At 50.4% G+C, this 23,095-nt stretch overlaps 1 protein-coding gene across 2 annotated transcripts in view; it reads right to left on the bottom strand.

Moving 5' to 3' along the window:
• Positions 1–3,983: 3,983 nt before the first annotated feature.
• Positions 3,984–23,095, bottom strand: part of NACC2 (NACC family member 2, BEN and BTB (POZ) domain containing) — a 23,550-nt gene continuing 4,438 nt past the window's right edge. The window contains exons 1-6 of one of the 2 annotated variants that reach the window (XM_010570780.1): positions 21,828–21,891; positions 19,998–20,924; positions 10,541–10,708; positions 7,518–7,623; positions 7,137–7,234; positions 3,984–4,591 (exon numbers count right to left, since the gene is read on the bottom strand). In XM_010570780.1, the coding sequence (XP_010569082.1) occupies positions 4,092–4,591; positions 7,137–7,234; positions 7,518–7,623; positions 10,541–10,708; positions 19,998–20,862 (1,737 nt within the window). In that variant the 5' untranslated portion in view covers positions 20,863–20,924; positions 21,828–21,891 and the 3' untranslated portion in view covers positions 3,984–4,091. Of the gene's footprint in view, positions 4,592–7,136; positions 7,235–7,517; positions 7,624–10,540; positions 10,709–19,997; positions 20,925–21,827; positions 21,892–23,095 lie in introns of those variants that run through there. The other variant, XM_010570779.1, reaches the window with a different exon arrangement.

Consider the following 23,095-nt stretch of genomic DNA (forward strand, 5'->3'; position numbering starts at 1 on the left):
CCACCAGCCCCGCCCCCACCCACCCTCCCCCGGGCAATTTTTAGGGTGAAACCACAGTTAGAAGAATTAAACCAACAAGGTGGCAATAAGGACCCGCTCCCCAATTTCTTCCCTCTCCGCGGGCAGCTCCCGCCCGCGCCGGCGTCGCCGCCACCAAAGCGGCGTGGGAAGGTCACCGGCCCGCGGGACACCGGGGGGCTTCACCGCGGCCCCCCGGGCAAAGCTGGGCCCGCGGGACCGGGGTGCGGGAGAAGAAGGTCATGCAGCCCTTCTGCATAAGTGGCAGCTCGCAGGATGGTGGTGTTAATTGGCGCTAACGAGGAGGAGAGGGGCTGGCTTCTACACTATATGGCAGCTGCAGGTAACTTGTATGCTTACACTCCGTTTTCTTTAAAGGTGCTTGGTATAACTTTAGATATATACTATACATGTAATATTGCTAATAGTCAAGCATAAGAATAAAGGTGCAGACATACCATAAATACTGATGCTTTGATTTTACACTATCAGACCTAGATGAATGCAGTTTCCTATTCACATTATAAAGCAGCCCCAAATTCTATAATTTAAAATAGTGTCGTAAACAAAGAGGAGGAAGGAGTTGGTTATGATCTGATCTTCTTAATCTGTTTTCCTTGGAAAAAATGATCAAAAAATTCTAAGGCACTCAGGAAAGCCGCATACAATCGATGGACTGCTCTGTTCTCACCTTACATTCAGTATTTTAAAGGGGTTACTTTTTTTTTTTGTTTTTGTTTTTTTCGGAAGAATACAATCATTACCATATAACATTTTCAAACATATCATTAATCCTCCACACACAGGAAACATTAGTGCAAAATGCTTGCCCTCATCTACCAGATAAGGAAAAACCCAACGCCCTTCACATTTTAGAAGTTTGCCTTCCTAATAAAATAATTAATAAAACAAACAAACCCAAAACAAAAAAAAAAAAAAAAAGAAAAAAAGAAAAAAAAAGAAAAAGAAAGAAAAAACCCCAAAAATATACAGGAAGTTGTGCTAGGTATAAAAATATATATTTTCACTGTGCAACTTGACTCTCTTCAGACTCTCTGTCCTAAGCCATTCAAGTACTTCTGCTGCTGCCCCCCCCGGGGTGGCCCCGCCGGCCGGGGCCGTCTGTCTGGGCGCGGGTTTGGTCCAGAATTAATACCTGCAGCCAACTGCGAACCCCGGCTGGCGGGCTCAGCCTGCTCACCGAACCCCGGCAAGTGCCAAAAAGGAGGAGGAATCCTTTGCGGTATCTTTAATATATCTATATATGCACACAGACACACAACGAAGGGACGACTTTTGATCTCCGACACCCCAACCTGCTCCCAGCTTGCCTCAAACTTTTGGCAAACCCAAACTTTGGGGGATCAGGAGGGGCCTCAGCCAAACCTGACCCCCCAAGCCCCGCCAACCCGGCCGAGCTGCCCAAGAGCTGGCCCCCCAGAAAATGCTCCCAGGGGGGACGGGGTCACCCCCGGGGCCAAGGAACCGGACCGCTCCGTCTCCTCGGGAGCGTCCGGGGAAGAAGCCCACCCCAAGCTCAGCCCTGTGGTCCCCGGTACACCTCCCACTCACGTTCTGTCCCCCCGGCACGGGTAAGCACCGATGGGCATCACCGCGCAAGAAGGAGCCTCCTCCCGCGGCAACGCCAGGCAGGGGACGAGCTCCGGGCTTCGGCGAGAGCGCGAGTTTTGTTTGCTGACGTGGGTAAAGTGCAAATAGAGCCCCCGGCCGTGCTCGTCCCCTGCTCCCCGAAGCATCGCGCACCTCTGCACCGGCTCGTCATCACGCCGTCACCTGCACCAGCCCCCCCACCCCCCCCTGCCGGCAGCACGGCGCCCGGTCCGGGCTGTCACGGTCCACCCAAGCCAAGCCGTGCCAAAACTCAAGAGCTGCGCAAGACGCGAGGCAGAGACCGCCCCGTCCTTGACTGTTTTATTCTTGGGGCAAGGAGCAGTGGAACAGGCTAAGCGCCAGACAGCTCTGTCACCACAATGCAAAAAACTGCTTCAAGTATCAAAGAAAAGAAAACAAATGGCCAAAAGTTGGGTTATCCTCTCCCCACTCCCCCTTTCCCAATGGAAATACAAAGAAGGAAGAAAAACCCTGAGCAAAGCGCCGTCTGGATTCAGGAACCAAAGCAGGAAAGAAAAGAAGAGCGCAGCCACAGTAGCCTCCAAAAGCGACTCTCGGCGCACCTTGCATTTGTTCAATAGTCCCAAACTTGTGAAAGAACGAGCTGCAAATACCATTAAAGCAGGCCGCCTAATCACAGTAAAAATAATAAAAAAAGAAAAGAAAAGAAAAAAAAGCCATACTTGGCTTTCACATCACTGCCCCCATCCCTTGGGTGCACGCCGGCTTCAGCATCCCCGCGGGTGCCCAGCACCCCCCAGCCCGGCGGCAGCACCCAGGGCGAAGCCACGGGGATGGCAGCGACTGTGCCCAGCGCCCTGCGGGAGCCGGGTCTGCGGGAAGGGTTACGGTCGCTTTGGGGCATTTTTAAGGGCGAGCGGGCAGAGCCGATGCAGGCAGGAGGCAGCAAGCGGAGGGGGTGAGCTGGTACCCGCTGCCCAGCCAGGCTCCAGGGGCACCTGCAGGTCCCATCCCTGCGCCCGCACCATCGAGCCGAGGCCAGCCGGGGCCACCAAAGCCAACACAGCCTGGGGACATCAGCTTTCAATTAAAAAAAAAAAAAAAAAAGCAAAAAAACCCAAAATTGGGTTTTTCCCCAGAAGGGCCCGTCTGGAGGATGAGCAAGAGGCGAACCGCTTCCTCTTTCCCAAAACCTCTTCATAGAAGGGCACAAAGCTAATTTTTTTTTTTTTTTACCTTTTTTGCATCCAATACACTCCAAATTATTAAAAAGTGAGAGTGGGTGGCCTGGGGAGGAGGGGAGGGGGCAGCGGGCGAGCCCCACACGCCGGCGGCTGCACCGTGCCCTGCCTCCGGTGCGGAAGCTCCTGGGAGCCGACGCCGAGAGCTCCCAGCTCCGTGCCCTTCGGAGCAAAACCAACATGCTTTCCGTGCTCAGATTCCCCTCCAAAGCCCTCTGTAGGCGGCCGAGGGGGGCTACTCCCCCCCCCCCAGGAGGTGGCCCCAGGACTTGGTCCGCCTGCCTGCCCGCCCTGTTGCGGTGGGGTGACGCGAGCCTGTTCGCCCAAGAAGCGGGTGACGTGAAGTTGCAAGCAAGGAGAAGCAAACGAAAAGGAGTCGCTGGGAGGGAGGGAGGGAGAAACCAAACCCAAAACCCAGCTGTACTGGGGAAAAAAAACCCGACAACAACCACAACACCGGCCAGGGACTCCACCTGCATCCCACGCAGTCCTCCTGACACGTGCAAGCCTCAACTTCCGCGGAACCATCCCTGCTCCCGGGAACTGGATAAAAATCCCCGAGACAACGGCACCGAGACTCCGCCAGCCTCCGGCAGCGGCCGGGCACCGCAGCACCCTGCCCCGCAGCACCCTGCCCCGCAGCACCCACGGCAAGGGGCTCCCTCCGACACCAGAAGCCTCTAACGATTTCCCCCACCCTGTCCCACTTGGCTAGAGCCCTTCTGCTAGAGACAAACATCGCCAGTCACAGCACTTGTACCCTAACACACCTTGCTTTCCTGTTAAGTGACGGTAAAACTTTCTTTAGAGGACAAGGTTAACGATGGCTTTACTTCTGAGCTGAGTAATGGATGGGGTGGTGATGATGGGGGGTGGTGGTGGTGGTTGGGGGGGGTTGGCTAGCTTTTCTCCTCCCCTTAAAATAAAAAAAAAAAAAAAAGGAAAAAAAAAAAAGAAAAAGCTACAATCTTATAGACTAACCTCAGGAATATCAAAAAAGGAGCCCAATATTTTTTTTTAAGTAGGTCGCCACAGACCTAGTCGTTTACAGTATAACGAATGCGATTATTTCCTTCATAAATTTTAAATACAAGCAGAATAAAAATCACATTTTTTTCAGGCAACAGTAGCAGTTCAGTAGGTAAGTGGCTTGATCACATTTTTTGTTTTGTATTAGTAATGCATGCAAGCAGCTTTAGTATTACAGATCCCTTATAGGTCACGAAACGTTTGCTCTCTTTATAAAGTCCCTCCGTAAGTACCATCTTGTCTTCTCACGGGAGTTTCGGGCCGGCTGGAAGAGCCCGAACCTTGTTCAAAAGGTTGTGGAGTGCTTTGGGTATCCGATGCCATAGCATCTGTGGCAGCTGCCTCCTGTATCACAGAGCCAGCCCCTTCAGCATCCTCGCTCTGTTCGAAGGACTGGTTGGATCCATTGCTTAGCTCTACGTTCACCGTGTTAGTTCTCAAGGCTACTATAGTTCCTGAATCGCTCCTCCTTTCTGCATAGATTCGCTGCTCAAAGACCTGAGCAGTGTTGGGCTGGAATTCAGGATCCAGGGGGACACTGTTTGTGGTGGAGCCCATGACCGTGCGGTACATCTCCATCCCTTCGGGCAGCATGGACTTAATCTTCGGCAGCCAGCGCTTGCGGACCCGGCGGGCGTTGGTGCACATATCGGCTGCTATAACATTCATCTCGCTTTCCTTAAAGCTCGGGGCAAAATTCTGACAATACACTGCAAAGACAGGGATACATACAGCTGAGGATTCAGAGAAAGCAATACAAAGGCGGCACAAAGGTGATCACAGCCTCTGCCCCATCCCAGAGACCTGCTGCGGGGCTTAGCGTGGGCTGATGCCACGGAGGGGAGGCTCGCCCGTGGACCGGAGCTCTCGCAAGGACAGACTTACAGACAAGGACTCCTCAGCTCAAGACAGAGACAATCGAGAAGGGATAAAACCAGAAGGCTGAAAAATCCCGGGTGGCACAGGGCAGGGGCTGGAGAAGGACCACGCGCTCCCTGGGGACCCAGTGAGCCCCACAGGTACCGGGGTCCTGCAGCCTCCAGGCGCAGCATGCCGGGATGGCCAAAAGCAAGAGATGGACCCAGAAAAGGTCAACACACAAACTCCTCAACAGTAGATCCGTTAATGGCTCTTAAAACCACGGTGGCGCAGGCAGAGCTGCGGGGCTGGCAAACGTCAGAGCTGCTCTCGACCGAGCAGAAGGGACTGCCCGAAGGACTGTCCTCTGCCCGTCCCACGCTTCCCACCGGCCGCTGCAGAGCCAACCGGCACCGCACGGACCACCGGCCCGGCCGGCGCGGCTGCTCCAACATCCCACCACCAGCGCATCAGCTGGCACGTAGCCTGCAGAAGCCCAGAATACCTCGGCTGCAGCCCTGCTCCTCCACGGGGGCCAAGCACCTGATGTTACGGAGCGACATCCAAGAAACTGCCATGGTGAATAATTATCAACTAAAGCTTGTGCGCAGGGTAGAATTCAGGCAGTGAGAAGTCATCTTATGCCCTGACACACGACAGCATGTTGTAGGCGCTGTCACTGGACAGCAACGCCTTTCCAACCTCCGAAGGTATTTGCAAGCCTTAGCAAGGACCAAAGCTGGAAGGTCCAGACCCAGGGCTCCCCGGGGTGAAGCTGCTAACAGGGAGGCTGTCTCAGGAGAGCACCACGAGCAAGCTACGGGCAAGCACCAACAGCACAGTCTAGTGATTTTTTCTTTATGTACTGGACATCTGCCACCTTATCCTTTCTCTCCACGTGCTACAGATCTCAGAGGGTGGCTGGAAGGCCCCTGGAGTTCAGCAGCACAGCAACAATTAGGGAGAGGAAAGATTTATCTTCCAAATCTTAAAAATAAAAAATAAATTGCTTAGAGTTTCATTTTCCAGCGCAATAATATTTACATAAAGATTTACTATCCAGTATCCAGCGAGGGTGAGAGAACACATTGCTTTCCACTGTATATCAAGCCCACGGTAAACAAGCTTCGCTGCACTAACCCGTCAGGGTTTCCTACACCGCACAGGTCCCCACTCACCAGCAGGCACCTTTTGTCCCACAGCACACTCCTTGTATTCAAGGGTGACTGCAAGAGCCAAATATTTAACCATTTATTTCTGGTGCCTGCCATAAATAATGAAACTACCTTGATGGAAGTAGCAAAACTCTCCTTTTCTTGTACGAACACCAGGCGTTGGGCACAAATACGCACACTGAAGCAGGTAGCCTTGCACATCTCAGCCCTGGCTAAAGTTAGGGCGCTGTGTAATCATGCAAACACAGGGGATCTTACCTGCAGGACAGCAGAAGGGGTGTTCAACAGCTGAACCTTTTGTACCCCCGGTTCTGAGACAGAGCTCAGCGGCTCTACAGAAAGACAGACTGACTAGCTGAGCCACGTGGCACGATGCAGAACTTTGTTTGCAGTTCAAACGTTAAAAGCAAAAGGTCCTGTTGCTTTATGCAATCTTTTGAAAAGGCAATTACTTGCAGCAGGGCTCCCATTTTACATATTTAAAAAAAGAAAAAAGTCTACAAAATATATTCAAGGACATAGACTGTAAAACCAACAGAAAGGCTGCCAGCGAGACGGAGAGCAGATCCTCCCATGCTGCCAGGGCTGAAGCAGCCAGTGGATTCCCTGATTCCTGGGGGCCCATTTACTGCTGAAGACCAACAGCCCCCAAAGCCCAGGGCACCGCAAAGCACGGCTGCTCTTGGGCATCGCCACAGCCCGGGCACAGCAGGGCCGGCACCTCCGAGAAATGCGCGGAGGACGTCTCTGCGAGATGGATTGGAGCTGTATGCTCTGCTCCTGTAAACCAGGGGATTTGGCAGAGCCCTGCACTTGGATGAATCCAAATATGAGCCAGAGCCTGGGGGCATAAAAGCCAGCACATGGAGACGGCCTGTTTCAGAGGTATCAAGCTCTGAATGTTGCCAAAACCATAATTTCAATTTCCTTCTTAAAGCCCCTATCAATAAAATGATTAACTGCAAAATTAGTGCTTTAAAATATTGCAAAACAGTCAAGTAGCAATAATGTTTTATATTAAAACACTGCCAAAACCCACCAAAAATTAACTTCAGCCCCCCAAAAAGATGCAAAATAAAAAAATAAATTAATTTTCCTACACTCTAATTTCACCATATATAGTTCCCATTATTACGCAACAGAGATGGCCTTCCCTGCTTAGGTTTCGGCTTTGCTCTCGGCATGCTGTTCCAACAGAGCAGCAGTAAATCTCTCTCCTTACATTTGACTGCATTCAGAACCCTGCTGTCCAGGGGCTTCCTGCTGGGATCGCTTGTGGAGGACCGGATTCCAGTTCCGCAGCTGTTGGCGAGCGTGTTCCTGCAAGAAAGGCAAAGGAAGATCCTGACACCGGGGACTCCAAGGGACAGCCACTGCCTCGTCCTCTTCCCTTTAGGCTCTTACGGAGGGATCACCACGTTACACGATTTTAAGGTAAGGAATCGGAAAACCTGGTGCTCGGGTTCAAGCATCGTTAAGAAAAGGCACAGAAATCAGTGCAGCATATACAAAGGATGAAGCACTCATGAGAAATTATCTATTAACATGGTTAAAACACCAGAAACTAAACCGAATCCCTTGGGAGAGCACAAAGAGGACATACCGATCAAAGAAGGTGGCCAGAAGACGTCTCAGAAGGACCTTGTGTTTGACACCGGCACATAAGTGGCAATTCATCAGCTGCCCCCGGGTGATGTAAACACCTGAGCCTGGAAGGGTTGGAGAGGGAGAATTCAAAATTAAACCCTTGCCTCGCTGACAGCACTGCCTGCAAGCCACAAACAAACTGCTCCTCCTGCCCTGGTCGGTCCTGACGCTGGTGTGACACGGGAGGGAGCGTGCTCGTCACGTCCTGCTACAGAAGCCCAACAAGGACAGCAGGATTTTTGGAAAAGCCTAGCAGGGACGGTTATTGCAGTCCCTTAGGGCCTTGGCAAGTCCCAGGTAATAATGATTCCTAATTTTATCCATACAGAAAGGAAGTCTGGAAATGAAATGACCGTTTTTGAAATTTTTTTTGCAAAGACACACAGTGCAAGGCTTTATTCTGTGATTTTATATGTACAGAACAGATTATTTATTCTTTCTGAAGGAAGAAAACCCCAATCCATTTGGCCTTTTCTTTTCTCAAGTGAAAGATCGTAGAACACAGAACTAGAAAGAAAGGAAAAAAAACCCCATCTAGCACAGAAAAGGTACTCGGTTACACTACAGATCTAACTGTTTCCAAAAACCCCAGCCCATCACCTCTTGATACTTCTGGTGAGCAGGGAATTTTCCTTCTAATGCACAGGAACTGCTGACTTTGAAATAGCCTGCCTTTAAGGACTTTCTCCAGAAGAAAAAGGAGCCCCTGCCAAAACAGCTTTACCCGTCCAGGGGTTTGGCAGTGCTCTACAGCGGGTTTCTTATCAAACCCTTTTACTTTGCACATAGCTCACAGACCAAACCGCTCCTGCCTCAGCATCGGCTTGCAGGGGGAGGTTACCCTATTTTTCAAGCGTACTGTTATACAAGAGGGTTTTGGTATTTGCTTTTAATTAAGATTAAATAATGGGTCGTATCTGGATCCAGAACACACTCTGTCCTCCTCAAGATATAAAAACATCTACTGCAGAAATAAAATTACCTCCTGGATTTCCAGGAAAGCCTACAGATGATTGTCCCTGATCTTCCGGATGAAGACGGAGCTGCAGAGCAGCCCACGCCGGCGGGCTGCGCCGGGGCAGGCGCCCCGCAGCCCCCCGAGCCCGACCCTCTCCCCGGGGTGGGCAGCTGCCTGCACCTTCCCTGCCGCCGTGGGCAGCCCGGGCCACTGGTCCTGCCCCCGAAAACAGCAAGCATCGCTCCGGATCTCCAAGCCATCCCACTTCTTGCCAGGTATCTTCCACGTATCGTATGTATTCGCCACGTATCTTCCATGTATTCTCCTCCACACGCAGTATCTGTCCATCAGATGTACTACAACGAATGCAAGGCTTGTTGAAGACCCTCTTGGAGAGAGCTGCTGAAGTTTGCAGAATCAGTCGTGGCGTGAAAAATCAGAGACAAAAGGAAAATACTCCGAACGGAGAGTTGAGGAAAACTTTCGCTGCAGGATCCTCCTGCGTGCTCCGGGCTCGAGCCCCCCTCCCAGGTCTCACCAAGTTTGAGACAGGAATTAGCTTTCTTCAGCAGTGGTATTTTAAGAGATAAGCCATCAGAGAGAACGCCAGACACTACCGAGGGTAACTTCACTTTAATAAATAAAAAATAACCAAGGCAGCCACTGTCGGTTAGTGATATTAATCTACTTTTTTTCCAGATTGAAAAATGTAAATCAAGCAGAGCTGCCTCAAGCGAGTTTGCAGCTCTCACTGTGAAAATAACCTGCACCACTTGATGGTTTTAAGAAGTCTCACATAGAATGTAAATGGGTAGAAAATGAATATTCCAGATACAAAATAAATACTTGTGGTTGTACGCTGTGCTGCGGCGTGTGCCTTTTACTCCTGCCTTCTATCAAAGACCCACGCTCCATCAGATGGAAACCTTTCTGGGCATCCCCTGAAATTCAGATTTCTTCTACAGACTGCAAATAAAAATCACACTACTCACCAAGAGATAAATGACCAGAAAGAAAGGACAACTGCTTTGGATTGATTGTGCTGCCACATGTCCTTTTTGTACCAAGGGCTTTACAGGTATTAATTAAACCTCCCTGCCTGGGCAGCAGGTACGGGCTGTCGTGCAAAGATCACTTCATCTAAACATAGCTACGTCCAAGGAAAAAAACTTCACAACAGCACGGGCTATAGGCTGAGAGGACCATTGCAGCAAAGGGAAGCTGAGGGGAACTTACAAAAGCAGATTATAACTATTTAAACTGGAATTTGACCTGGACACCCCAGTCAAACATCCATCTTCTGTGCAGTGCTCGGGGTACCTGGGCTGCAGGCTGGCACAGCCACAGTTTCACGCCTACTGGATTTCACTCTTTGTCCAGCCCTACACCACTAGTATCATTAAAAGCTAAACAGCACCATCTTCCACCTCAAGTTGGCCATAAATCCTTTATAGAGAAGTAGTGAATTCTCCCAATATCGTAAATTCCCCCCAAAATGAAAAAGAAAGGTAGAAGAAAGGACCAAACCCAATTCCTTCTCTTTCTACTGCAGGGTTCGACCATTTAGTAACACCCCCAATTTTTAAAAAACTTTTACAGGTTTTTCAAATCTTGTTCACTGACACAAATTTATCTCCATTGCTTTGTAAATCTTATAATGCGATAGGGTTTTTTGGGTTTGGGTTGGTTTTTTTTTTTTAGATCTGTGCATCTAAATCAAAACACAATTGCAATGCAGCCCACACCAATTGGGAAGAACACAAGCTGGAGAATTCAATTAAAATGCTAAATTAATTCAATTGAATAAATCCTGTTAATGACACATTTTTCTATCAGCAAATTAAAGGAAACTTAGAACTTTTAAAAAGATGATTGGGGATGAATAATCCAGAAAGACACAACAAGGGCACACAAGATGCACGACTCCAGCAACAGTGCAAGCAAGATGAACACATTTCAAGAAGGAAAACATCAGCGATCCCCAGGCGTTCTCAAGCAAAGAAAAGTTACCCCCTCATTACCTGCAACGAGCTCAAGTTTTTCTCCAGGATCTCCCTCTGAGTAGAGTTTCGGGTGGCAACGGTATCCGATTTGACTGATAAGACTGGCTGGGAGAGCAACTAGATCCCGTCGTATGAGGACACAGGAGCGGTTCTCCAGTGGGATCTGCTCTGGCTTCTCTTGAGCAACTTAAAAATTAAAAGGGAAAACCATTAAAGCAGTTTATTATACAGGCACAACATTAACAACATTAACTTTGCCCTTTTCCCGTAGCTGTTGGAAATATTCCTCCCTCTGGAAGTACAACCACTCGCCAGGGCTATCGGCCACAGGGCAGATGCCACCTGAAAGCACAAAAAGATCCCCTGGTCTCCCCCATCATCTACAACAGCACTCTCGTATGCATGTTCAGGTTCTGCGAGAGGGATTCTTAGAATCTAATTATGCTTTAACTTTTCCTAAGTTAATCATTTATGAAAATGGGCAACTCTGCACAGCTGGCATCGTTCTGCAAGTGCAGCATACGGAGCTGGCTTCCCCAAACACTCCCAGAAGAATGGCAGGTTACTTCACCAGGGGTTTCTAAAACAGGCAATAAATTGCCCGAGTTTGATAAATACCTGCATCAGTACCATAACTACTTCTCCTGATGTTTTTTTCCTGCTGAAGTTAAAAGCCGGACCCTGCAGATACCCACTGCACTGAGAAAAGTCGCTGTAGCTTCCCCTGAGGACGGCACCCACCAGCCCCCTCCTGCAAGCTCCAACTCACCCTCCGAAGCGCCTTCGTTTACTCTGCCTTTTGTAGGCTAACGTTTCCTCTCAATAACAAGAAAGACCCCAACCAACAAGCCAAAAAATGTTATTAAGCTGTGGCTTCAAAACCAAATTACTGGGTTTTTGCCAGGGCGCAGCTGTGACTTGCCCCAACGTACCGTCCCCAGAGCCCAGCACTGCCCATTAGCAACTGTTAACGTTGAAAAGCTGGAAGTACCAAGCTGTCCTACCAGCACTGCGCAAGTTTGGGTCCTGTGGGCATACAGAGGATTTGCTTTCTAAAGCACTCTTACAGTGCAAGTCCACAGGTTTGCTTAAAATTACAAATTTTGACAGCAAAAGAGGGCTGACATGGGTGTACATCAACGCCAGCTGTACTGGGACGTGGTGGGAGCAGTTACAGTTCTGAATTGCAGCCCATCTCTACGATGATCCATCTTTTTTCCCAAAACTGTTTGATAATGTAGCAAGTGCCACGCATGAAATCAAACCCAGCTCTGTGCTTCAATATCTGTGAATACAGAGGGAAGAAAAAACCCCAGCAATTAGCGTTTCTGAACTCAAAATGTCTCCTACTCAAGAGAAGTCTTTTCCTGCAATTATTTCGGCGTTCTGGGGGCCGCTTTTCCTCTCTCTAGATAAAATAACAAGTTTTGCAGACTTGTTGCTGCAGTAACCAAAGGGCGATGGCTCCCGTACAATGGGAGCAGTGTTCTAACTAGGACATGCCCCGCGACGCCGTGCTGTGCCGTGGCATCCTATCGCAGGCACGGGGCTGGAAGCATCCCCACCCTCATCGCTCCCTCTTTCCCTAATAAGTCGGAATACCAGGAAGATGCCCCTTGCTCGTGGAGCCGCACGGCAGCAGAGTAGCGTTTCCTTCAGTGATTAAGGACCAAACAGGGGCAGAACAATTCACGCGATGTTTTTAAACTAACTTCACTTGCCATCGCAGCCCGATTATCTATGCAAAGTGGCAGGGCTTTGTAGCGCTGATGTGCAGTTCCACTGACATACAGAATTTTCACCAGCTGCAGTATTTCCCTGTCTAATAGCACTCCCAAACATCCAGGCACCCTCTTCTTGGAGATGGGAGTCATCTGCTCACACAGAGGAAGCATCTCAAAGACCTGCTATATTTCTGGTGCTTTCAAAAAGCGATAAGCACAGTATATCCAATTAAATACTAGTACTTTCCTGCTTAAACAAATCAAAAGCAGAGGGAGAACCAACACCCAGGGAGGGCCGCTCTGCTGTCCTTCACTGGCTTTTTGGCTCTGGCAAGGCACGGTCACCAAGGCAGCACAAGGGCCATTGCAAAGTAAATGCAAATCTCAAGGGGAAAGGAAGCAGCAGGAATGGACACCACAGTCCGCTCCCACCCAGAGTCCTCTGCAGGTTACACACAGGCTGAATTAAAAGGTGAAATTATATATACACCACATATGAGCTATCATTCTGCTGATGAATCCCAGAAACCAGACTGGGACGGCCAAGGTCCTCAATAGCAGCACAAAAGATAGGTGAATGATGCTATTAGGGGAATTTGGCAACAGGTTTTTGTGCTAAATGCACGTGCCGGAGCTGTCAGGAGACAGGACAGGTGAGGACGAGGCTGTGCCCGTGCACGGAGCTCCTGCTAATTGCAGGCAGCTCGTCAGGGCGAGCGCTCCGCAGCGCTGGGCTCTCCACGGAGCCACCGCTTCAGCTGCTCGGCAGGAGCAGGAAAACCGTCGCAACCCCTCACAAGCACAACGCTCCGCCCAGGCTGTGTAAAATGGCATTTTTAATATTTCATTTTTACTTTTAACTAATGACTCAGGTCAAGAGCGCCCACAACATTCAACACCACCTAAAATCCAGCAGATGTTAAGCTGCTGAAGGGAAGCTGGGCAGACTGATACAGATTCTCATAAAGTTTCTTAGAGGCTTCCAGTTATTTTTTAAGCGATATAAAGGCTGCAGGTCTCCAGGGAAAGTCGTTGCAGTCAATACCCCAAATGAGACAGAATTCAGAGCAGGAGAGGCAGGAGAAGGTCCTCGCGGCTTGTGACCCAACGTTGCTGTAATGGGAACAGAAGAGAACTCAGCCCGGAACGGCCATCAGCCGTGCCCTCCTCCTGCCCGCTTCTTCATCAAGAATGCTGCCATTGAAGAAATTGAACACCTACAACATCCAAGTGGCAAACAGCTACAGCGGACAAGGACAAACCTACCTGCTCTGCCACTTTGCGTAGGCAAACATTCAATAAAAAACAATTTTTGGGTCAAAGAGATCCTAAGGTAGCAATAATGAGGCAGGCAAAGAGAAAGATCAGCACAAGCACTGTGCCCACGCTACCTTCTTGGAGAGGTTTTGAAGGATTTGGTGTCAAACCTGTTTCCTGAAAGAAAAGCAGCTTTTCAGGAAGACAACGCTGCCGCGCTGGTTGGTGACAGTCCTGCCTTGAAGAAATTCTTTGCTTTTGAAGACATTTTGCTTCCTACACACGGAGCCATCGAGAAGTTTACATTTCTTCCTGTGAAATCAAATACTTCATAAAACAAACTAAAATTCGGGCTAAAAAGACCAAGTGTAACTCAATCCACTATTCTATTTTGGTTACATCTGTCCTGCTGGCTCGCTGTCTATAAATCTCTTATTAAACATAGGCATGAATCATTTTTTTGACTTTGTTTCCATTAAAGCATTAGCACAAATTCAACGATACTAAACAAAAACGACCAAAGATTTAAGCCTTTCAGTGCCACCTCAATTCAGCAGATAGCAATCAGTTATGTAAAGAAGCAGGATACAAGAGACACTTTGGTCCCATGTTTTCAAAGAAAGCCAGTCTGTTTGGCCTTTATGCTCTGAAGAACAGGATAGTATTCGCTTCTAATTAATTTGTATCTTCAGAGGGCAGCGGCTCCTTCCCTTTGAATGAAAGGGCAAACAATGTGAAGTATTGTTTAATACAGTTTTGTTCTTGACTAAGAAAGGAGCCTACCAGCTAGCAGAGAGGGGCAGGAAATCATTACAGAGGAAGCAATGAGAGCTGCCAGCCAAACACTGGTATATTTTATTTATTCAGATATTTGCTTTCATCTCAAACTTACACGGATGCTGCAGCTAGCAACAAGTGCTCCAGAATGGGAAATATCCCAGGTTTTCTGGCTGAAGAAGCAGCCTCAAACCAACACACCGGTCCATGCTCAGAGGAAAGCCGGAGTCACGGGAATTACCGGGGCTCCAGGCTTCGCGTGACGCTGGGAGCACATGTCCTCATCCCTAAAATGTACCGTCCGGGTCAGAGGTCTGTTACACCACCTTCTTGCTGAGCCCATGATGGTTTTGGTGACGCCAGGACGGTTGCATGCCCCACCTGAGGTGCCTGGGACCAGAGATCCTGAGCCCACACAGCTCCCATTGACCCTCATTGGTGATGGGCAACAAGCTCCTCCGGTGAGTGCCTGGGGTCTGGCAGGGCGGGGAATTGCTGGCCACACACCTGGTGCCAGTAGTCACTTATTTCCTTAGTTCCTGACAATCCAAACACCAGGGCTTGAAAATTACTCATGAACCCCCAATTCCCACCAGTCTGGGTTCTCCTCTTGACCATTTACTGCACGTAAACTTCAACATACTCCCATGGGTAAGAAACAACTATTTCTGTTTTAGGAGTGGGATTTTGAGATACAGAAAGAGCAGAGTGATGGACCTTCACCCGAAAGTTAACGTTTCCAGAGGCCCAACATGAAACCGTAAGTCACGAGCCCCGGTCCACCGCAATGGTTACAAAATCATCTCCACCTGCTCCACCACCAGTCACCACGTATGCAAACACATGGATAATTCTCCCCTGTTCTCTAGATGGCGAGAAGTTTCTTTTCAAATAGCAATATTTTACAAACATTTTTATCCCATTAGCCTATTTTCCACTGGCAGTAGTTCTACCCCAAAAATAGCATCCCTGCCGCAGCCCCGGCATCGCCAGCATCTGCCTGCGTATGTAAACCTGTACCACAGAGGACACACGCACGCACTGTGGGACAGATACATGATATAGTCCCAACCGGGATAGTTTATGTTTTACAAATAGTACATTTATAACAACGTACTGGAATGTAGCGATTTGATTTGTGACCTATTTATACAGGGATGTAATCTGGAATTAGTATAGGAAAAATATTACTGGTTTATAAATACCCCTATCTTGCCTTCGCTTCAGATCTCAGCCAGGAGTGAAACATCTGCCAGCCTAAAATTAAACATCTGTGTTTTACCGTGAGGAAACTGGGACTGGAAGTTTAATGCCAAAAAAGGGCAGAGGCTGCGCGCCCCCGGCGCGGGGCTCTGCCGTCCTCCGGCTTCTCAGTGGCACCGGTCCCCGTGCCAGGACGGACGATGCCGGCGCTGGCCGGCTCCCGTCGGCACACAGCAGCACTTCCAGCAGCGGGGCTGTTTGCAACCCTCAACAAAAAGCCAAAGGAAAAGCGCTCTGGTGAATAAACAAGGCGTTCTTCGCCACTTTATTTCCTAAAAAAAAACCCCACTAGCTCTTTGCTCGTGAGCATCCCCCTGTTGCGCAGCACAGCGTCAGACCAGCCATCGCACGGCACTGGTCCTCGCAGGATCAGATCACCGTTCCCGCAGTTAGAACCAGTTACTTTATTAGGGCTGCAATTATCTGGCGTCGCGAGCTGTGATTTACATCGTCGCAGGGTGTTGCTCCCAGGCTTGGTTTGGGATGCTGCACTGGCTGTGCTGGAGCCACTCATTATGGATTCTGGGTTGTTTCTTGCCCTCTTTCCTTACTGTCAGGAATCAGAGGCCAGGAGAGAAAACTATTCTCTCAGCTAATTACCACAACTATTCTATAATGGCTATTTTAGATGAATTTTTAATGAAGTGTGCTCTTGTCAGTTCGGGATTTCATAACTTTCAAGTCCAGCCTTTACATTCCAGCCATTTGCTGCATAAAGATTTTTCCTCTCCCCGGCAAACTGGCGCAGCAGGAGCAGGGGAGGAGGACGGACCCTCGCGCAACTTCGCTTGCGCCTGTCAAAATTAAATTAACTGCATCTGCTAAGCAGCAAGCTGACTGACAAGAACGCGGTTCAGTGCAGAAAAACGCCGAGCATCTGCAAGTCCTGCTGAAACCCACTTCAGATCAGGCCCACGACGCTGTAATTAACAAGGATAAAAATACTTTGCTTTTGTTTAATATTTTCTGGAGTTGTGCATTCCTCAGATCAGATGCTAGAAACCTCATTAAGTCTCACTCATGTCCTCAAGGCCCACATGTTCTCCACCACCAGACCTAGTTACAGAATAAGGAGCCATTTTACCGCGATGCTCCCAGCCTGCCACAGCAGCAGGCGGGCGCGGGGACGGTGGCGGTGACACCACGGCCACCGAACGCAGCTGGAAGCAGGTGGAAGCCGAGGCATCTTTTCCTACATCCCTCTGCAAGGTGCCACCCCGTCTACCGACACCTAAACCTAACCCTCCCATCGGCCCGTGTTTAAGACTGGGCTTATCCTTTCATTTACCTGCTGCTCCTTTCACAGGTCCAACATTTTGTCCTGGTCCATCACACCAGTGCCACCAGTGCAGGAGGCACATGGCTTAACGGGATCTCCTCCTCATTCCCTCTACCACCATCAAACCCTTGGCCAAGGTGAAGATGTGCTCCTTGCCTCTCTGATCCCAGCTTTGGAGATTTGCTGTGGTTCTGACTATAAAAAGGGGTCAAAAAAAATAAATACCCCCCCCCACCCCCAGCCTTGGGGCAAGAAGAGGCTTCATGCTGGGCACCTTCCCCTGCCCCATGCTGCCCTGGCCTTGGGAGCAGTGGGTGGTGATGGTCAAGGTGGGTGATGCTCAAGGCAAGCGAAGAGCATCAGCCACCAGCATCCCACCACACACTCACCGGCATTAGCTCAGTCAACGCTTCAGCCAGGGAATGGAAAAATGGAGAAAAAGGAGGAAAAAAAAAACCAACCCAAACCTCTCCGAAATTCAGGGCTTCATCTGCTGTGCTCTTCTTTGGCTTTGTTTTTGTTTTTACAAACGGGGCTCTTGGAAACCTTGGCAATCACTATTTTAAAGGGCTCCCCCCTCCCCCAGGCCTTTGTAAGGCTGTCAGGATCTACATGCCAGGAGCAGGATTAGCTGGCTTCTCTCTTCCATCTTATGGTTTTATTATTCTGCACCTTTTGAGGGTACAGTTTATCCCGAGTAATTAAAACACAGTTAGCTGTACAAGTCCAAACCATAATGGAATAGCTTAGGTTTTATTTTTTTAATCTCTTTTTTGTGTGCCCTCTTTTCCAGAAAGCCTGATACTATAGCTGGCTTATTTAAAACAGGAAACTCACTTAAAGTGTGCTGGTGTGGAAGAGGTATTTTAGCAGAAAAGTGGTATATTAGAGCCTTACAGTGGGGCTGGGCAGCACCACGCTCCCAACCTGCCTCCTCCCCGCATGGCCCCTGCCTCGGCATCACGACATGGTTCAAGTCTTCCTCCTACAGAAACCAAGAAGGAAAACTTTGCCGCGGGATGCCCGGTTCCAGTGCGAGGGCTGGACGGCTGCAGCATCTCCAGCGATGCCCAAAAAAGCTGCTCATATTTTCACTTTTCCAGCTGGGATGACTCCCGTACCGCAAGAATTAGGTACAGCCTAATAGCTGCTGCCTGCACTGTCCCGGGGCTGGTCCTGCCCTCACCTTCTGAATTTATTTTGTTCTTTTACCGCATGAACCAGCCCTGTGACAGGGAAGGAAAACACCGTGTCCAAGGGTATAATCCCATTGCTCTGAGGAATAATGTGGCGAGCTCCAGCGCTCAAGGCAAACCCACATTACTCACCGCCTGCTCCACAGCGGGGAAGCGCAAAGCAAAATAAAACCAAAACCAGTGTGCGGGAAAACAGCCTGATTTCTGTTCAGTCTGACTCTAACAGCAGCTGGGGATGGGCGGCCATGGAGGAGACCCCAACCTTGTCCCCATCCCCTGTCCCCACTCCTCCTCACCCACCTGGTACCAACTGCTGGGACTTGCAGCACGGCAGAGAGAGCAGACAGGCTTTTGAGGCTCATTTTCTACAACTGGCTTGTCCGCTTTTCTCAGCAAATATTTCTACTATTAAAATAGTAACATTGCTACCAGTATGCTTTCCCCCTTTTGCACATGGCTTGGCAAAAACGCTTGGAAAACATTGCTTATCTGCTTGCTACCTGGCAGGGGGACATGCCAAGGGGACACTGGGGTCTGGCTCTTTGGGATGGGAAGGGATGGGACAGCATGTGGGGATGAGCCCATTCTCACTACTAGGGAAAGCCTGGTTTTAGGTAACAGAAATGGTCGTATTTGTCAAATCTTCTCCCTTGCTTAAGAATAAAATCAAACAGCTTTGAGGAAAGCATGCCAGCTCTTCAACAAACGAGACTTAAATATTTGCAAAATTAGTCCAGCAATTTCAGCACAGAACCGTATTGGGGAAAGCGGCTTCAGGCGAGAGGATGCTCCGTGTGGCCAAAGCCGGCGGGAAGATGTCCCTCCCCAGGGAGCACCCGCGGATCAAAGCTGCCACCACAAACACCTGCAGGTCCGACGGGGAGGCCACTGCGCGGAGGCTGAGCCTCCATGCGGGATGCTGCGAGCTTCTTCATCTGCACGGGATGCTGCGAGCTGCCTCCGCGTGGGATGAGGGCACGCCAGCGACCCAGCCGGGCATCTCCCCCTCCGGTCCTGAGCCCCCAGCTCCGTACCCCCCACTTGCCCCTGCTCCTCAACAGGGTCCGAGCCCTGCCCGGTGCCAGGGGTGCACTCCCCAGGAAAGCCTCTCCTGTGCGGGAAGGGAGAGGGAAGGGGCTTCGTGCCCCTGCGCCCGCCCTGGGGCTGAGCCGTGGAGCTCTCGGCTGAGCACCACCAAAGTGGAGCCACCTCCTCTAAGGCATGCCCAGGGACTCAGCTAATAGAGAAAGAAAATATTATCAAGAGGCCCCCAAATTGCTTTTCCCTTTTTGACAGCGATGCGCTGGGCAAGGCTGGCAAAGGAACGGGGGGTCACTTCAGGCAGTGGGCATAGAAGTCCTTCTTCTTTTTGCAGATGTTCCTAATTAACATCTATGAAAATGATTTATTTGATGTTTTTCTCCCTTCCTCCAAATGTCGTACGTTCATCAGCTTTTAAAAAATTTTACTCTAAAAGGCCAGGACGGAGGGAACGTGCACCTTGCTGAAGACTAATTCCCAGCCCGACCACCTAACCCCACCGGGCCGGCAAGGGCTGACGCTTCCCTTCCCACGGATGACCATCGCTCTTGGATGACCAGTGGCAGGTGAGCTCAGCCATCGCCACGGGACGGTGTCACCACCGCACATCTCGCATAACCACCAGGCTGCTTGTGGGCAGCCTCAGCCAAAAAGCGAAGGGCTACCAACCGTGGCGGATGACGTAGCCTCTCTCATCTAAAGAGCTTCTCAACTGGGGACACGGCCCGTGAGCGATGGCACTGGGGGGGACCTGCCCATGCCATACCTGGACACCAGCACCGAGCCCACCATGTGCACCGCACTACGTAAATAAACAAACGAAGCCCCTGAAGACAAAAGCCTGACGAACAAGCCCAAAGCTACCCGTGCCGGCTGGAGAAGGACCAAGCAACCACCGAAGGAGAGCAGAAAACCCAAGGAGAGAGACCGTCCATTACCAGAGTAGCCTCCCGAGGACTTGATGTACATCTGCCCGTACTGCTCCTCCACCATGGTGTCGTACGCCTCGTCGTCCTCCTCGTCCTCCTCGTTGTGGTAGGAGGTGGGGCTGTCGGTGGTGGGAATGCTGCTGGCGCCGGGGCTCGTCCGCTCCCCCTGCGAGTACTGGACCTGCTGGACGTTGGGGATGAGGGTGGCCAGGTTGGGCATCCCGTAGTAGGAGACGCGGGAGAGCTTCAGGGGACCAGCGTTGGGGCCGCCGCTGCCGGTCCCCTCTCGGGCGCCGGGCTCGAGGGGCCGCTTGCCGGGCAGGCCGGGCAGGGCAGCTGCCTGCAGCTCGAGGTTCTCGTGTTTGACGCGCGTGAGGAGCGGGATGGGCATGGAAGGGGACATGACGTAGGGCGCCGAGGCCGACTGCAGCTGGTTGCAGGGGCTCTGCGGCTCCGAGCTGGGGTCTTCGATCATGGTGGTCTGAGAGTCACAGTGGGGAGAGCTGACCTTGAACATCAAGTCCGTCCCTTTCTCCACGATGTGCTGGATCTGCAGGAAGCCCGCCGTGTACATCACCACCAGCTGCTCGCTCGCTGCCATGGTCAGCTTCCCGGTGTAGCAGAAGGAGAGGATCTGCTGGAAGCAAGCAGGGGGGACGGTACCTGGCAGCTCAAAGGCATTTTTGCTGTTCCCACTGAACAAGTCTCGGAAGTAGAGGCTGCTGGCGGCCAGGACCGCCCGGTGCGCCTTGAAGGCTTGGCCCTTCACCACGATGGAGACATCGCAGTACAGCCCCAGCAGCCGCTGCTCGTTGAGGCAGCCCAGAACGGTGTTCCCAAAGTTGGGAATCTCTATGTGCAACATCTGCGACATGGCTCAGGATCGGCTGGAGCTCCTCAGACATTCAATGCAGGAATATCCAAAGTAGGGCACATCTGAAAAACGGAGAAGGCAGGGAGAGAGGCACAGCGTTTTTAGACAGTTCACCAAAGCAGGCAGAAGCAGAGGAACCCACCTCACCCAACATCAAAGGCTCAAAGCTAAGCTCTGAGAGCCGATGCGGAAAAGCAATCGCTTACAAAAATTACTTATCGATGTTTTCAAACAACGTTGGAAATGCTACTGGTGGATGGCAAAGGATATTCGGAAAACACAAGTATTTTCTTCAAGTTGTGGTCTGTTTAAATAAGCACCACTGATTTATTCCCCCAGGGGTTTTACTTTATGCAGGAAAATCTGAACGGTAATGGGAGAGGAGTGAACAGTAAAGCAAATGTAAGATAGTCAGACAGATCTCGGGTAGCATTATATAAGAAACACAACAACCACCAGCTATGTTGAAACTACAGAAAAGATATTTATAAAACAATGTGCCATTCTGCCTGAAATAAATACAGGATTCTGCCGGAGCCACAGCTCCCAGGAAAAAGCACTTTGAAAAGCAATCTTCCCATTTGCACCAGAAAGAGGGAGCATTTCAACAGTTAAACCCTTTCTCAACAGATTTATCCTCCAACAAAACGAGGCTTATCTCCAAATTAAGCCAGATATTTGAGCCCCAATAAAACAAACCAACGTGCCGCAGCGAGCCGCCTACCAAGTTGTCTTCTTATTTTTCTCCCCGAAATCCAAAGTGGGGCAGGGGGGAGCCCCAACCCAGCCCCTCCTGCAGCCGGAGCCCCCGGCCCCCCCCAGCCCATCGCCCTCCGGCCGGGGGTACCAGCCCCAACTGAGGGGCATCGGGGACCCTCCGAGCAACCTCACACGAAAACGGGCTCGAGACGACGACGGCTCCGGCTTTGCATCCCACTGTGGCCGCTCTTTAAGGCCAGCTGTACCTTTTGGCCATGGGGATAATTCCTCCTCTCACCGACCAAAGCAAGCCTCGCGGTCGAAGGGAGCTCATACGCAAACCCCGTGCAACGGCAGAGCAGGTAGCGTTAGTGCAGCCCGTGCACTGGAACTCCAGCAAAGGAAATCACTGCGGATTCACCGACACGAGCCAGAGCCCAAACCCCCCCGTCCTCCCTCCCCGAGCTCCACGCAAGAGTCCAGGAGATTTAAAATCCTGTTTGTCTTCAATACTACTGAAGAAAAACTACGGTTAACTAGTGCTGAAAGCTCATAGGAACAATATTAAAAAAAAAAAAAAAAAAAAAAAAAGTTTATCTGAGAAAAAGGAAAAAAAATATATCTCCGAAAAGAAAATAATAACCCACAAAGAGCTGCTCTGTTCCCATTGCTGGTGAAAAAAAAAAAAAAGAAAAAAAAAAAAGTCCTATCTGCAAGGCCACGGGGTAACAGGAAGAAAAGGGAACACACTCGGAGCCAATTTAATTGTATCTGCATGGTTAAAAAAAATTCTTCCGAGCAAGGAAGTTCCCGGTCCCCTTGCCTGGCTGGGAGCGAACGTACCTTCAGCAGCAGCCGGTGCCCAGCGTGGCCGCTGGCCGGAGGGGCTCTGCGTCCCTCCGTATCGCCCAGGCCGCCACGCTATATGCAGCGACGACGATCGCTCAGGGGAGGGGAAAAAAAAAAAAAATATAGTATCAAACCCTGGGTTTGTATCTGCTGTAGCTCAAGCTTTTACCAAGTCAAATCTCCCCGGCAGCGCACAGCATCTAAATGAATAGGCCGGATGCAGATTAACATTCAGGCTGCTCTCTGCAATGAATAGAGCCCTTTGATTAGGGACCTGAAGTAAATGCCAGTTTCAAACCGAAGCTTTAAAAACAGAGAAATATCAGTGCCAGAGGAATGCTCTCAGTGTTGGTACAAGACAGACTTTTGATGAGTCACTGCAATGCAAACAAAGATGGCAGAAATACTGTACTGTATGCTGATGAAATGCTTAGTGGTGCCACGGCAACTGAGACAGGTTTTAAATTTATAGTGCAGTTTTGCATATGAATTACGCTGTAAACTGCCTCCCCTGCCATCTAGTACATCCAGAGTGTCAAAGCATTTAAACTATTCCAAACAGTCTGCAGAGCTGGCACTGCTGCTGGTTAACTCCTGCGGCCGGAGGAAGGCGCGGCCAGCTCCCCCCAGCATCCCCCAGCATCCCCCCAGTCCCAGCACCCCCCCAGCCCCAGCACCCCCCCCA

Source organism: Haliaeetus leucocephalus, unplaced genomic scaffold (genome assembly GCF_000737465.1).
Source record: "Haliaeetus leucocephalus isolate CR32 unplaced genomic scaffold, Haliaeetus_leucocephalus-4.0 Scaffold306, whole genome shotgun sequence".
In the NCBI taxonomy this organism is placed as follows: domain Eukaryota; kingdom Metazoa; phylum Chordata; class Aves; order Accipitriformes; family Accipitridae; genus Haliaeetus; species Haliaeetus leucocephalus.